The 16,369-nt window shown below is 43.0% G+C and overlaps 1 protein-coding gene across 1 annotated transcript in view; it reads right to left on the bottom strand.

Moving 5' to 3' along the window:
- Positions 1-16,369, bottom strand: part of macf1a (microtubule actin crosslinking factor 1a) — a 192,321-nt gene that overhangs the window by 81,415 nt on the left and 94,537 nt on the right. Inside the window, 19 exon segments of the mRNA XM_020618510.1 lie at positions 831-966; positions 1,436-1,527; positions 1,701-1,823; positions 2,042-2,140; positions 2,236-2,343; positions 2,618-2,701; positions 2,869-3,028; positions 3,543-3,736; positions 3,867-3,999; positions 4,099-4,277; positions 4,719-4,885; positions 5,336-5,519; positions 5,663-5,789; positions 6,183-6,337; positions 9,099-9,251; positions 14,430-14,555; positions 14,777-14,872; positions 15,301-15,405; positions 15,694-15,855. Coding sequence (XP_020474166.1) covers positions 831-966; positions 1,436-1,527; positions 1,701-1,823; positions 2,042-2,140; positions 2,236-2,343; positions 2,618-2,701; positions 2,869-3,028; positions 3,543-3,736; positions 3,867-3,999; positions 4,099-4,277; positions 4,719-4,885; positions 5,336-5,519; positions 5,663-5,789; positions 6,183-6,337; positions 9,099-9,251; positions 14,430-14,555; positions 14,777-14,872; positions 15,301-15,405; positions 15,694-15,855 — 2,583 coding nt within the window.

Genomic DNA, 16,369 nt, shown 5'->3' on the forward strand with positions numbered 1-16,369 from the left:
AGCATTCTTTTACTACTGCATTAAGAATAGTAGCATGATACAGTTTTGTAGCTACAGACATGACAAATGTGAAGCATCTAGTACTTCAAGAATGATTATTTCTAACAATGGATGTATGAGAAGTGGAGCTCTACAGCTTTTACCTAACTGCTAGCATGACTGTGCAGCACCACTAAGGCCATGTATTAACCATGTTAGCAGTGCAGCAGATGTATTTTCTGGTGATAATGTCAGGGATGATTTACATGAAATAAAATATGGTGGGTACAGTTAATGACATGGCTGCAGGCTTTTATGAGAATATGAAAGTGGAACACTTCATGCTGAGGCCCAGTTCAGACAGTGTCATCCAGTGAAATCTGCCCACATTTCCTCACACTCTCAATAAAAAGTGGGCTGCAGATATGTTTTATGGCATAGACAGCCACATTGTTAGATTACTTGAATTGAAAACATGTTCTTTAATGAGGAGGAGGTCAAACAAATGTGTCAAAAAATATGATCTGAACATGTCTGAAAAGGGTCTGTGACATTTGTTAAACCAAACCAAGTCAATGAATGAGTTTCATCAATAGTGGTGAATGTCAAAAATGCTCAATCTGTGAACACACAACATGCTATAAAACACACACACACACACACGCTGGCCCACACAAACTCACACTTAGCTTTACACACACTGGCCCACACAAACTCACACTTAGCTTGCAAGCAACATTTTTTAAAAATGCCTTCACAATTGGGTCAAGTTTTCATAAGCAGAATACATTATGCAATACATTTTCCATAACTCCCTTCCCTATCACAGCCCATCCCTCCAACCAATATACCTTTCTTTCCTCCTCTTTGGCCAGTTGTTGCTCCAGCTGCTGCAGCTGCTGGGTGGAACTGTCACACAGCTGGTTGTAGGTGGTTGTTAGCTCATCCAGCTGAGCCTCCACATGGGCCCGCTCCTCTGGGGACAGCCTAGAGAGGACATGAGGGAGGGGGTAGGTTATGTGGGTTATGGGTTATGGGTTATGCGTTTTACTCATGTCAAACATATGAACAATGGGTACAGCAGGTTTGATATAAAATTCCAGTAGTTGATTTTGAAGAATGTTTCTGAACCACAGAGAAAAGGTTTTGTTTTAATAGTTTTTTCAGAAGGATAAATGGTTTGCATTATAATTTGAAACACACCAACAATACATTTGTTAAGCAAGTGGAATAACACATTCTCCTGCTGTAAGTCCCTCCACAGCATTCCCAACTTGGAAAAACCTTCTACATGACAAGTGGCTAGATGTGCATGTACTGCTTGTAAAGTGTGAGAGTCCATGTGTGCTGCTCTATGCTAGTTTAGTTTCTAGGAAACAGGCAGAGTCATGCGTGTAGTCGGTATGTTTGGAAAGCGAGTGCAATGTGTGTGCCCATGTGTGTGATGGGATCTTACTTGCTGGCCTTTTTAGACAGCAGGAAGACCTGTGTGCTCCTTATGGCTTCAGCCACGTCATCTTTCTTGGCTGCTAGCTGTTCACTGATTGCCTTCAGACAATATAGATGAACAATATACTCAGTGTAGAACAAATACCATTTTCCTTTACAACCTTCATTCAGGTAAGTATACAGTATAAACAGCTACAAGCTTCACAGCACAAACACAGTCTGCTGTTTGCTCAGAACTACAGGAGCTAAAGTATATTAGATTGCCATTGTACCTGTTGAGCAGCAAGTGAAGACTCAGCGCTTGGTCCACCAGTCCGACCCTGGAGGCCTTTGACCCAGCCCAGCAGATCTGAAACCTGGCCGACCCTTGCCTGCTTCTCCTCCTCCAGCTCTTTCTGCACCGAATAAGAGTTTTAAAAGTTATATCTCAAACTATCCAAGTTAATCTACTATTATTAGGTGAATCTGAGAAACAAAACACAGCATTCTGATTGCACTGCAGTTAACACACCTGACCACAAAATCTAACAAACACATATAAAACTCAAATACGTAGCTTACAAATATAAGAACCATAAATAGCTTGACAGCACTTTAAAGAGTGAAGTCTTACCTCTTCTTCTTCGAGTCTTCTCAGTGCATCACTGATGTATTTTACATGCTGGGTTGTCAAGGTGACTAAGGCTGTGTAGCGCGTGCGCAGGTCCATGAACTGGAGAGGGACACCCCCCCCCAAAAAAACAAAAATTACTCAAAAAACAAAACTGTTGCAATACTGATCAAAACAGTAAACTGTTACCTTCCTACCTCCTGAGTGATGGCGTCAGAGGAAGAGTGCATCCTCCTCCTCTTGACAGGTGACTTGTGCGTAGATTCTACGAAGGCTCTGTATGTCATCAGCTGTAGTTCATAGTCCTACAGAACACAGCCACGATGGTACATAAGTAAAAAAATAAATAAATAAAAAACGGCCGTGCAGTCATAATACAGAGAAAGCATATGCATTTACAGTGCACGGGTTCTTGATGGTTTGCGGCACAGAACAAATGTACTGATTACCAAATCATTTGGGTCACTCGTCCAAAAAAACACCATCTACAGTAAACTGTAAAAATCTCCAAAAACTATTTCATGCATTTTAATTCTGTATATTTAAAAACAAACATGCTTTGCTGTAAAAGTACCTTACCTTCACCGAGGTGCAGTACTGTTTGGAGTGAGTCTGGCACTCATCTACTTTGGTCTGGTTCTGTTCAATCTCAGCTACTAATGCCTGAAGAGGAGAATGTGTCAAGAGAAAGTCATTTACATCAAATAGTGTGAAGGTTCAATGTTGTTATCATTCGTTAAAATCAATCCAAGGCATTTTGTTATTCCTCCCAGGCATCCATCTAGCCCATCAAGTCACAGAATGAAGTCAGTGAAATGACCGTTACAAACCGTCTGCTGGGCCAGTTGTTCAGACAGCGCTTTACTGTCTGTCTGTCCAGGTTGTGCGTTTTCTTGTCTCTCTGTCGTCTCTTCGATCCACTTGATCAGAGCAGAGTGGCCGTCTCTGTACTGCTGCAGGGCCGAACCCAGAGCCTCCAGGTCTATTTGTCTGCAGTAAAGCAGAAGACTTTCAGAGCATTTCAAACACAAAAATATTAATTTAATGTGTACGTACAGTGAAGTACTACACAGAGTTTCATATCCAGTGTATTAAAGCATTACAGCTACCTGCTCTATTCAGTTCAGCGGGGAGGAAAAACTCCCTTTAACAGAAGAAACCTCCAACAGAGCCCGACTCTTGGTGGGCGGCTTTCTGCCCATTATAAATTTCTCTAAATACTCAGACATCAGAGCACAGGGTCAGTTCACCCTCACTCTGCCCTAATTAATTTAGTTTATTTATCATACTTTATTAATCCCTGTGTTGGCAGCGCTGTCTGGCCACCAGGGGCAACAGGGGTTCAGTGTCTTGCCCGAGGACACTTCGACATGTGGACTAAAAAGACAGAGAATCAAATCACCAATTTTCCAACTGGGAGACGACCACGCTCCCTCCTGAGCCACAGCCGCCCCGACTTATTATTCCCCTTCCCCAGATGTCTCTTTCTTTTCGTCATGCTCACCGTGTCTCCATTTGTCTCTTGACACTGCTCCACCTCTCTGTCATCTGATTGGCTCGCTCCTGGTAGAGCTCCAGCTCGGGGCTGCGGTCAGGGTGGAGTTTGCTGAGCTGAGACCCTGCCTCTTGGGCACACTGTACCTCCGACTGCAAAGACTGGAAGGTGCTCTCGTGCTCGTCAAGTTCATCCTGCCACTTCTGAAGAGCGATACACCAGCAACCAAAAGAAAAGAAAGAAGAGGACAGAGATGAAAGTTATTGTCAAATTGTTTCACAACGTCTCTTTGGCTGGTCATAAAAGGATTTGATGTGACAGCGTGTTCCCTACCCTGAGCTGTTCCCTGAGGTTCTGAATGGCTGCTGTGGGAACAGTGTCTTCTTCACTTAGTCTGCTCTCGTACTTCCTGACCTGGCTCTCTGCTTCATCCAGGCTGTGAATCAGGATGTCTACTGTCTTTAACCTGAACGGGTAAAGAAAGATGCATAAATTATTCATTTTGCTGGTGAAAACTTCCTATTTCTGACTTCAACGATGCCAGAAGAAGAAATGGCTCACTAACTTTTCTAGATAGGCTGACGAAAGGTTGTGCAGTTTGTCCATCTTCTCCACAGCCTGACTGAGTTCAGACCGGAGAACGGGAACACCAGAGGACGTTGGCTTCTCCTCGAAGAAACTGACGCAGCGGCGGGACACGTCGCCCAGACTGGAGCGCAGGACATCCAACTCTGACCGCAGCTTCTGGAGAGGAAAGATAATTTAAGAAATTAACTGTAGATGATAGAACATGGAGATCAAAATGAGGGGAATATGCTGTTCTCCTGGCACAACAGTAATTAAAACCAAGAATACTACCTGTTTTAACCACTGACAGAATGCTGGTTCACTGTCACTGAACTATTACAATGCTTTACTTCTGGTGCACCTTATTTTATTAGAATATTATAGTTTCCTTCCTTGGGAAAAGTTTAGCAAACACAAATACCAGCAACAATTACTAGACCTATTAAGGCAGATTAATAATTACCATTAATAAAATAATCACATTTCTAATGTTTAAGATTTTTTTTTATTTTTCTTGTGTGAAATCTATGAAGGCATGAGATTTAAATCTTGAATAAATATTAACTTCTTGAAAGATGTGACTGCACATGGCTACCAGCAGAGGAGGCTCAAACTGACCTCTTGCTCTGCAATCTGGACCATGTTGTCAGCGACGTCTGCTGACAACCGCCTAGGGGGTGGGCTCTGAATCCCCCTCATCAGTCTCTGCTCAGCCTCCTTTAGCCGAAGGGTAATGTTCTGCAGCTCTGACAGGTACGATCGAGAGACGGACTCGTCCTTTTCCACTGGAGAGACAGAAGTCAAAGAAAAAAAAGAGAAGAAGAGTTAGTGTGCACACGTACAGTAGCACTGTGGCCATTTGCTTGTTTAATTCAGTTTTAAAAATGGAGTTCATTGTTCAGGTGACAAAATGAAGATCAACATCCTGTGAACTGTGTTTTTATGCTTTGATGCTGAGCTTTATCCTCATACAGTGCCTTAAAGTCATTTTTACTTCTCATGAACAGGCAATGTATCATTAACAGAAGATTTTAGAGGTTTTGTGCAAGCCTACTGTTTGTTTAACTTCAGACAGCGGCTGAAAACACTAACCCACATGTAATGGTGACATTTGACTGCTCTCTCAAAAACAGAACAGAGGAGACTTAACTATCTATGATAAGGATTTTACTACAATTTAAAATTAAGTTCAGTAAACCTAGACCAAATGAATGTCAACGTCTGTCCGGCCTCACCGGTTTCCATGTTGAGCAGCAGGTCCTGGCAGTGCTGCTGGGCCTCCTGAACATCCTTCTCCAGCTCTCGTCTTTCAGCTGGCGTGAACAGAGAGCTCTCTTTGCTGTCAGACAGGAAATCGGACAACAGGGACTCCAAGTGATCCAGGACCTGCTGCCGCTCTGACGGAGACTGACATCGAACCTGTGAGACAGCAGAGCAGAAGAACAGGACAAGGACAAACCAGGTTACCAAAGCAGAGAAGAACCAGAGAGAACAGAGTAAAAAAACAGCTCGTCATAAATGTCTCAGTGTTAATACCACCACCCACACACACAGAGTCTCACCGTGTCCAGGTTCCATCCGGAGACAGTTCTGATGTCTTTGAGCAGGTAGTGCCAAGACACCACACTCTTCATGTTCACATGGAGCTGATGCCACAGAGACATGACCTTCTGGTACAGCTGCTCTGTCCTGTGCACACGCACACACACACACACACACACACACACACACACAAAGAACATACATGTGAATATATAACCACCATGTTGTGACATTTCTATGGGAATCCTGAAATACAGAGTGTAGATGAATGCCAATTTAAAATCGTATTTATTTCTTTAGGGTCTACGTGAGGTGTTGACCGGAAACAGTGGCACCTGCTGTGATAAACCGACTGAGCAGCACGATAAGAAAACTAACACATAATAACATGCTACTCTGCAAATGTGTTGACTTTGATTGATTCAAACCGAATGAACCTGAGGTTGTTGTTTTTTTATGATCTGTGAAATAAGTTTTCACAACGTTAACGTAAATGCAATCACAACAACACTGCTGTTATCCTTGTGGTATCTGTCTGACCTGCTGGCTATGTCGATGGCCTCCTGGTTCGGAGGCGGGATGGTGAAACACACTGAGGGGACCATGGCCTCGTTCCCTGTGGGACTGATCACCTTCCACTTGGTCCTCTGAGAGTTGTCCTCCAGCACACACTCTTCTCCTTGGCTTATTGTGATCTGAGAGGAGGCAGGGGTGCAGAACGGAGGCAGAACCAGAGGGGGGGGCAAAGATGAACATGGCGAGAGGGACAATAAAGACGAGATGGAGAAAGAAAATTAACAAAAAGGCAAGAAGCAAGATTACAAAGTCAGCAAATGGTTAACAAGAAAGATGGCAGACAGGACAAATGAAAAGGGGTCAGATGGAAAAGAGGAAGAAAGCAAGGGAGGTGAAATCAGGGAGGAGAGAAGTGGAAACGTGTAAACCAAAAGCTGAAAGCAACAAACTCAAAGCGACACATTCATGGCTCTTGTGAAGTTAGCAGAAGCCCTAAAATGATGACATTAGAGAACCTGACAAAGGAACAACACCATTTGAAAGCTGCTTTGCACATCTAGGCAGAAAGCTTTTATTGTGAAAGCAGCAAAAATTCTCCAAAATCTGACTTATGATACACGAGTTTCATAAATTCACGTGTGCAGCAATTCACCAACAACAGGAAGAAAATTACTGACACGGTGTTTTAAGAAACCCAGTGCAGGACAAAGAGCTTGGGATTAGGAACTTAAATAAACAGATATAAGGCAAAGCCATGACTGTGGGGAGAGATTTAGGGCTGCAGAGACAAGGCTAGAGGTCTACCTCCTCCCCCATCCTCTCTCACCCCTTCCCTGTACACGCACACACTTCAGTACAGCAATGAAAGCTACGCACACAGAGTAAATGTATAAAATGCAAATCAAAGCTTAATGCTGTGACTTGTTACTGTCTGCCAGACCCTCAGAGGCTGTGGACTGATTCAAGTTAGTTCAGTGGCTGCCACCTGCCCTTATATACTGAGTTCTGTCCAGTACTACTGCTACTCTACTGTAGTCTCCTGCATTTCAGTCTCTTTCAGTCTGCAACTGCATCACTGTTTAAAAGCTCATTAGTAGGTGATTAACAGCTGCAGTGATGCTGCAATGCAAACAGCTCCAGATTAAATCAATGATAGTGATGGTTCTGCATCACTTTATCTTGAGGAGTTGGTGTTAAAGATTTGTTTGTTCATGATCTAAATGACAAACTGTTAAATGTACTAATTTATTTAAGAACTGTAGGCATGGATGATTCATAACACGCCGGGAGGCCGCTGGGCACTGACATGTAAATGTAAATGTACTCAGAGTCTTTCATCGGTCAGCTTCACCTCTAGCATCTTGTTTTACATCAGCTTCAATATGTGCTGGTATTATGATGTACAAAAGGAAACAGCATAACAGGTGGACACACTGAGATGAACCTGCTACCAGTGTTTCTGTGCCCCACCGACCTGGTTATGCTTCTGCCAAACAAATACCTATTTCTTCAAGACAGCTTCATTCTCCTTAAGGTGATCACATTTTCTAATAGGAAGCCTTCACCAATTTTCACCCAAGTGCTGGCCTTCCATTTAGTAATGCACACCTACTGCTTCACTAGTTGTATGATAACACAGTAGGTGTACACCAGACTCACAGTGAGCACAGATTGTACAACTGGTGGAAATTAAATCTGGATATAAAGACAGCTGATAAGAGAGGGGCAGCCACAGCATAGTGTGTACAGTGTAAGAATCTGAGGTGAGAGAGGGATAATATAGGCAGCTATACCTGAACGTTTGTCTTGTCAGCCCAGCCGACAGACGAGAGGAAAGGGAGGTGGATGAGGAGGAGGAAGAAGAGGGAGTGAGAGGGGAGAAGCAAAAAGGTCCATGGGGGTGTGGAGAAAAAGGAGAAGACACAGGAAAGTGAAGGAGAGAAAGATTACTTTTGGTCATGTGCACGTTTGTCCAGAGGTTTGGTGAATATCAGCACACACTGCTTTTAGGTTCAGCACTGTGGCAGATTGCATCTTCCTTTTTTCCTTCAAACTACCTTCCTCCTTCACCTGGACACAACACCTCACATCCAGTCCACTATGATAAACAAACTGGCCCTGAGGAATCTAACACAGCAGCTTTAGAGGTAGGTACACATCCATGCCAAGCTGCTGGAGGGCTAGGTGCTAGCTTTCACCTGAACCTGCAGAGGGGATTGGACAGATGTATAATGGATCAGCTTTTAGATTCCCTGAGGACTTCACAGCGAGAGATTTCACTGGAGTGTTATATAAAAGTAGCACTAGGGGGAAAATAGTCCACAGCTTCATTTCTTCTGTTATTAATATTTACTTCCAAATGTCTTTTGGCTATTTTTGGGATTTTGCAATGATCCGGTCACAGCGGTTTCTGGATCACGATCATTATGCAAATTCAGCTTCAAAATTGAGTGTAGCTATTTGTACTTGCCAGTTAAAATGAAGTGAAAACAGTTGGAACTGTTTACAAAAGAGAAAAATTCCACTGCTGTAATCTATTCATCAGTATGGACCACGTAGGCTGAGCAAAGATTTTGTATATCATCAGTCTAAGAAGGGAGAAAACTGAGTATCACATGTTGAAAGCAGCTAAACCACAGCCACAAGGTGGTCGTGTGGAAGGGTTTGGAGACGACGTGCAGGGTGGACCTGGTTGGTGATGAGGAGGTAGGAGGTCCGTGGTGAGCTGGTGCTGAACAAATATGCTGTGTCACAACCTTCATACAAGAGTTCCTGTATAAACCTTCATTAACACAAGTATCTGACATCTAAGAAGGCGAAAGTAAGATTTCTAGTTTTCCGGTACTAAAATTCTACAGTGACTCTTTGCTGAGAAGAAGGAAATATGCACATCTGCTAAACACTTTGCTCCTGAAGTATAAGATGCGTCAGGTCCTGTACCTCTATTTGTCTGTAGTCACAGATGGCTTTGATGGGTGTCGCAGCTCCCAGGGTGCTCTCTGCACTGTGGGGGCGGAGCTGCACCACTGTCTTGGCCCGGCCCACTAGACTTGCCACAGTACTCCGGTACTCAATCAACTGCTCCTTCTCCTCCTACAGGAAGGGAAAAGTCATGAGACATTCAAACTGTTAATCAAGTCAGGTTCTAGTAAGTCCTACAGTTATAATGTTCTGTCAGTAAGTCAGTCTGTGTATTAACTCTACTGACCCTTTTTATTAACCAGACATCACTTTGCATGCCACAGAACTGGTCATCAAAGTGTGAGTCGGTCACTGTAACAAGGTGTTTCCTGCACTTCCAACTGAAGTAAAGACAAAACAAGAGTCTACAGCCATGCTAGTGGCTCTGTGAGGCTGTGAGCTAACTGCTAATGTCAGCACTACAACATGCTCACAGTGTTAACATGCCAACATTAAATAATTAGCACTAAACATAAAATACAACTGAGGAGATTATTATTATCTGACCATAAAACAAAATACTGGACAAATCTCAGACGTTAATCCAGTTCATCATGATGGGCACATGAATGTCTGCCCCAAAGTTCATGACAATCCATTCAGTAGTTGACATTTCAGAATCACAAATGTTAACCTCAGGATGGTGCTAGAGGAAAAGTCAAGGGATCTCCAAAAGTCAATACGATATCTTGTCTGGGAACCTTGAATGTGTGCACAAAACCGTGTGTCGATCTATCCCTCAGCTGCTGACACAGTTCACTATGAACCGACACTGCCATGCCCAGGCCCACGGTGGTCTATAGCTAAAGGTATTACTCTATGTCCAGCATCTAAATTCATGCAGGACCTGCGAGTTTTAATTAGCCCATTAGCCTGTAGCTCCTGAGATATTTGGACTGATCCAGGTATTTGGTTTACCTTGGACGCTAACCATTAAACCTTTAACCGTGCGCTTCACCCTGTCAGGTAGAAATTACATTTCACCTATGTTTTGCAGCCAGCAGAGTGATTCATTAAGAATTCATCGTCTTCAAACATTACGACAGGCAGAGAAGAGACGTACAGAAGGGAGGAGATAAAAGGAGGAAGAGTTAGAGACGGACTGAGGTAGAGAGAGGGAAACTAAGAGGATGAATTTCACACTGAGATGACATTCACTGCAGTTGGCAACACTGTCATAGCAAGTCAACTGACAAACAATTTACAGAGACTAAATGTGGGCACGTGAACTCACCTAATTACAATTTGTCTGTAAGAGAAGCATGGCTTCACTGTGTTTTCTTAAAGAGTACTAGAAAAAGAATCTGGCCAAGTAAGTTGGTTTAGGTGTGATGACTCCATTATTACATTTAGTAAGATGTTTGTATGTGTAGATGTAGCAAATTAATATTCAGTGATGCACAAACACTCATGAAATCTAACCATATAAAAAAATGTATATGTAAACAAAGATGAGACAAAGTGAGGTCAGAAGTGAACAAACAGCCTAATTTAAACCCTAATCTGCTCGAAGAGGGTGAAACAGTTGATAAGTGATCAAACAGCCTAATTTAAACCCTAATCTGCTCGAAGAGGGTGAAACAGTTGATTTAATATCCTTTTCTCAGTTACTATCTGAGACAAACAAAAGGTGAAGCTGCCTGGTTTCTGTCATTCAGAAGTGTTTACAGTATCAGCTTTCCCCTGAGATGGAGCCCGGTGAACTGGAAACTTCATTAACTGGAGCTGGAAACTGATTAACACACACGCATCGCACCAACAAAAGCACATGCAAACACAGATGTAAACGCATGAGATAGCATGCGAATATACCCAGATCGGTGAGGAGCAGCTGTTTGTGACACACACATTCACGCAGTTATTGGGAGGATATGCTCACTGCTGCGGCCTGTGGAGCGCCGCCCACACTAACTCTGCCATCTGCTAAAGTCAGACGCGTGTGTGTTTGTGTGTAAGCTAGGTGTGAAGATGGCACTTTCACAAATGTGCCACCATGAGGATGATTCAGCGACACACTTATTTCACCCTGTCATGCAGCATGCTGCAGCTGCCTGAGGCAGAGCACAACAGTCGGTAGGACAGTCATGTCATTCCTGTTAAAACCTCAGTCCAGGAGTATTTCAGAGATGTCATGTTTGTACTGGTGGCATCAAACGTGCATATGCTCCCTAAAACTGTTTAGCTACATTCACTTTTTTCTAATGTTTTTAGTTGAATCTTGCTCCAAAACAAATCTTTATGTGAAGAGGAACTGTCAAGAGCTTCTGTGACCCAGACTCAGTAGGTGAATCCTAGTTCCTTTATTTTATTGTTCCTTGGCCCTCGCTCGACCTGGAAGTCGTTCTGGTCCGCCATGATGAAGGACATCCCAAAGCTCTGAGGAGTGAGGAAGCTGCCTGGAGGAGCTATAACCAAGGACACGAGAGCATCCTTCGCACAAGTCTGTTACAAATTGACATGCCCCTTTGTCAGAAATCACTGCGTGATTGGAAGCTTCAAATGAGGACTCAAGGAAAGGATGCATTTCCTGGCTTCCTCTGTCCTCACAGTTTCTCCAGGCATCTCCTCCTTGCATCTTACGTGGGCAGGACTAAGATGCAAGTGAGGGAAATGGATGCAATTAATTGAATTTGGATTCACCTGGTGAACAGACTGGAGGGAAGCTCACAGCTGTCAATCAATAAGTGATCTTTATATTATTGCAGACAAAACAACATCCAGTTCAAACATCTTAAAGAGAATCCACTTATAACATATTGCAGGTTTAAATATTTTATATAGTAAGACTTTTTTGAAGGGAAACAGGACAAAACTCTGTTCCCCTTGTTTCCTGTCCCAGTTCAAACTGTAGATTAAGTCGGAGATGAGAAACTGAAGGAGAACAGATACCATGGAATCCTGCAGCAGGTCTTCCAGTTTGCTCAGTCTGCTGTTCTTGTCACAGGTGTACTGTCTCTTAATGGTCTCCTGGAGCTGGCGCAGGTATGATTCGCAGTCCCGAGCATCACTCATGAACTGACAAAAGACAGAAAAATAAAGGCATCAAAACAATTTTCACAGGAGCCTGCTGAGGACACAAAACATGAATTATTTTTTACACAACAGTTTTGACAAGCGGAAGAGAACGTCTATATATATCTTGTAGATTCATTTATTTTATGAATTCTGAGTTTGAAAGTTACATTTCTGCTGATCATTCAAGACTGTACTACTACTTTGCCTGGCAGATGTCTTACCTGGAAGTACGCAGTGTTGTCTTTGAGATGTTGCTCTACACACACACACAGCTGGTCCACCCACTGGCCCTGAGTCTGCAGGGCTGCACTGTACGCCTGCACGTACAGGACGATGGACACAGGGAGAACGTTTGTGACACACTGCAGATTTATTCAAATTATTTTAGACCAGCAAAGATAAAGCTACGCACTTCATGGGCAGCTTCTTGGGTCAGTGGTCTTCTAAATTATATAACCAAAATGAAAACCAAGACCTAAGTCAGTTTTCTTATTCCTGCATTTTGCATTGTCAAGTAATAATTTTTGTCATTCAATGTTTCTGGTAGAAGCAACTCCCACTGGTTGCCAATGAGGTTTAAAAGAGGACACGTACTGTAGTTTTACCTGCTGACCGTTTGAATGCATGTGCAACAAAACATCAAAGTGCACGGTCAAGTGAAAGGAGGAGCATTTTAAAGGTCACAGAGGCAAAACCCACCATCTTTAATAGTAAGATGTTTGTATGTGTAGATGTAGCAAATTAATATTCAGTGATGCACAAACACTCATGAAATCTAACCATATAAAAAAATGTATATGTAAACAAAGATGAGACAAAGTGAGGTCAGGAGTGATCAAAAGTGATCAAACAGCCTAGTTTAAACCCTAATCTGCTCGAAGAGGGTGAAACAGTTGATTCAATATCCTTTTCTCAGTTACTATCTGAGACAAACAAAAGGTGAAGCTGCCTGGTTTCTGTCATTCAGAAGTGTTTACAGTATCAGCTTTCCCCTGAGATGGAGCCCGGTGAACTGGAAACTTCATTAACTGGAGCTGGAAACTGATTAACACACACGCATCGCACCAACAAAAGCACATGCAAACACAGATGTAAACGCATGAGATAGCATGCGAATATACCCAGATCGGTGAGGAGCAGCTGTTTGTGACACACAGACAGAACAATGCTGACAGTACCCAGATTGGTGAGGAGCAGCTGTTTGTGACACACACATTCACACAGTTATTGGGAGGATATGCTCACTGCTGCGGCCTGTGGAGCGCCGCCCACACTAACTCTGCCATCTGCTAAAGTCAGACGCGTGTGTGTTTGTGTGTAAGCTAGGTGTGAAGATGGCACTTTCACAAATGTGCCACCATGAGGATGATTCAGCGACACACTTATTTCACCCTGTCATGCAGCATGCTGCAGCTGCCTGAGGCAGAGCACAACAGTCGGTAGGACAGTCATGTCATTCCTGTTAAAACCTCAGTCCAGGAGTATTTCAGAGATGTCATGTTTGTACTGGTGGCATCAAACGTGCATATGCTCCCTAAAACTGTTTAGCTACATTCACTTTTTTCTAATGTTTTTAGTTGAATCTTGCTCCAAAACAAATCTTTATGTGAAGAGGAACTGTCAAGAGCTTCTGTGACCCAGACTCAGTAGGTGAATCCTAGTTCCTTTATTTTATTGTTCCTTGGCCCTCGCTCGACCTGGAAGTCGTTCTGGTCCGCCATGATGAAGGACATCCCAAAGCTCTGAGGAGTGAGGAAGCTGCCTGGAGGAGCTATAACCAAGGACACGAGAGCATCCTTCGCACAAGTCTGTTACAAATTGACATGCCCCTTTGTCAGAAATCACTGCGTGATTGGAAGCTTCAAATGAGGACGTCAGAAATCATTGCGTGATTGGAAGCTTCAAATGAGGACTCAAGGAAAGGATGCATTTCCTGGCTTCCTCTGTCCTCACAGTTTCTCCAGGCATCTCCTCCTTGCATCTTACGTGGGCAGGACTAAGATGCAAGTGAGGGAAATGGATGCAATTAATTGAATTTGGATTCACCTGGTGAACAGACTGGAGGGAAGCTCACAGCTGTCAATCAATAAGTGATCTTTATATTATTGCAGACAAAACAACATCCAGTTCAAACATCTTAAAGAGAATCCACTTATAACATATTGCAGGTTTAAATATTTTATATAGTAAGACTTTTTTGAAGGGAAACAGGACAAAACTCTGTTCCCCTTGTTTCCTGTCCCAGTTCAAACTGTAGATTAAGTCGGAGATGAGAAACTGAAGGAGAACAGATACCATGGAATCCTGCAGCAGGTCTTCCAGTTTGCTCAGTCTGCTGTTCTTGTCACAGGTGTACTGTCTCTTAATGGTCTCCTGGAGCTGGCGCAGGTATGATTCGCAGTCCCGAGCATCACTCATGAACTGACAAAAGACAGAAAAATAAAGGCATCAAAACAATTTTCACAGGAGCCTGCTGAGGACACAAAACATGAATTATTTTTTACACAACAGTTTTGACAAGCGGAAGAGAACGTCTATATATATCTTGTAGATTCATTTATTTTATGAATTCTGAGTTTGAAAGTTACATTTCTGCTGATCATTCAAGACTGTACTACTACTTTGCCTGGCAGATGTCTTACCTGGAAGTACGCAGTGTTGTCTTTGAGATGTTGCTCTACACACACACACAGCTGGTCCACCCACTGGCCCTGAGTCTGCAGGGCTGCACTGTACGCCTGCACGTACAGGACGATGGACACAGGGAGAACGTTTGTGACACACTGCAGATTTATTCAAATTATTTTAGACCAGCAAAGATAAAGCTACGCACTTCATGGGCAGCTTCTTGGGTCAGTGGTCTTCTAAATTATATAACCAAAATGAAAACCAAGACCTAAGTCAGTTTTCTTATTCCTGCATTTTGCATTGTCAAGTAATAATTTTTGTCATTCAATGTTTCTGGTAGAAGCAACTCCCACTGGTTGCCAATGAGGTTTAAAAGAGGACACGTACTGTAGTTTTACCTGCTGACCGTTTGAATGCATGTGCAACAAAACATCAAAGTGCACGGTCAAGTGAAAGGAGGAGCATTTTAAAGGTCACAGAGGCAAAACCCACCATCTTTAAAGGTCATTGACCCAAGTGAATTAAATCATAATCTCACCTCCACGGTCTGTTTGGCAGGATGGTTCTCCTGGCACAGACGGTTGGCCGTTTCCTGGAGTGACCGCATCACATCTCGTTTTTCATCCAGCTCTAACCTCATTTCCTGTAAGCAGAACAGAAAAAGGACGATGGCTATGATGATGATGATGACAGGGTTTTACAACGCTGGTCTCCGATCATTAATTCTGAGCTCTGATGTTCTGTGTGTGGAAAAAAGCTGTGCTTTGTAGAAACTGTGAGTAGAGCTTGTTTCATGTTTCCATGTTGCTTTTCTTTGCATAATATATATTTTTTCTGTAAAATTTCAGAGGTTTGTGCTCTGTAATTCGGTGTTTTCTGATCTGACAAAGGAAACCACTATGGCTTATATGTCAGTTTCACCCTCACTCACGCTGAATAATTCTCTCTTGGCATTCATGTTGGTGTTGTTGTCACTCCAGTCGTACGCAATTTCCTCCTCCTCCCTCTCGTTGAGCCAGATCAGCTCCTCAGTGCAGTGCAACACAAACGCATGCAGGCTCTCCAAGCTCCGCAGGCGCCATGACGAATGTTCCTTTAGCAACCACATAAACAAACATCATCATCAGGCTGAACAGCAGTGCAGAGAGAAATAAAAATAAAACCACATGTCCTCTCTCGTCTGGTAGTTTATACTATTGCTTTGCTGCATTTATAAGGATTATAAGCAAAATCTTGTGAACATGACATCAGAGCAGGAAACTAACAGCAGAGACAAATCACTGAAGTGCCCATTAAATGTAAATTAGAGGCATTTATTAAACCATTTTACTTCCACTTTTTTGTGCTTCTCATAACAAGAAAACATGTTCCAGAAAGTCATTTCTCTAACTTGCACTGTAACTTCTTCTGTTACAAGTGCATGTGTTCGCACATACAATCCATCAAAAAACCTCCAGCCATAAAGAAACTACATGAACTGACCATCAATGAACTGAGAGTAGAATTCAAGAGCACAGGAGTCCTGTCATGCTATAATGGGATTAACTGAGGTGGGGGTGAACTGGGAAACAAAGAAGGGTGATACTAAAGACACATCCACAGGTCTG

Source organism: Monopterus albus, unplaced genomic scaffold (genome assembly GCF_001952655.1).
Source record: "Monopterus albus unplaced genomic scaffold, M_albus_1.0 scaffold206.1, whole genome shotgun sequence".
Classification (NCBI taxonomy): domain Eukaryota; kingdom Metazoa; phylum Chordata; class Actinopteri; order Synbranchiformes; family Synbranchidae; genus Monopterus; species Monopterus albus.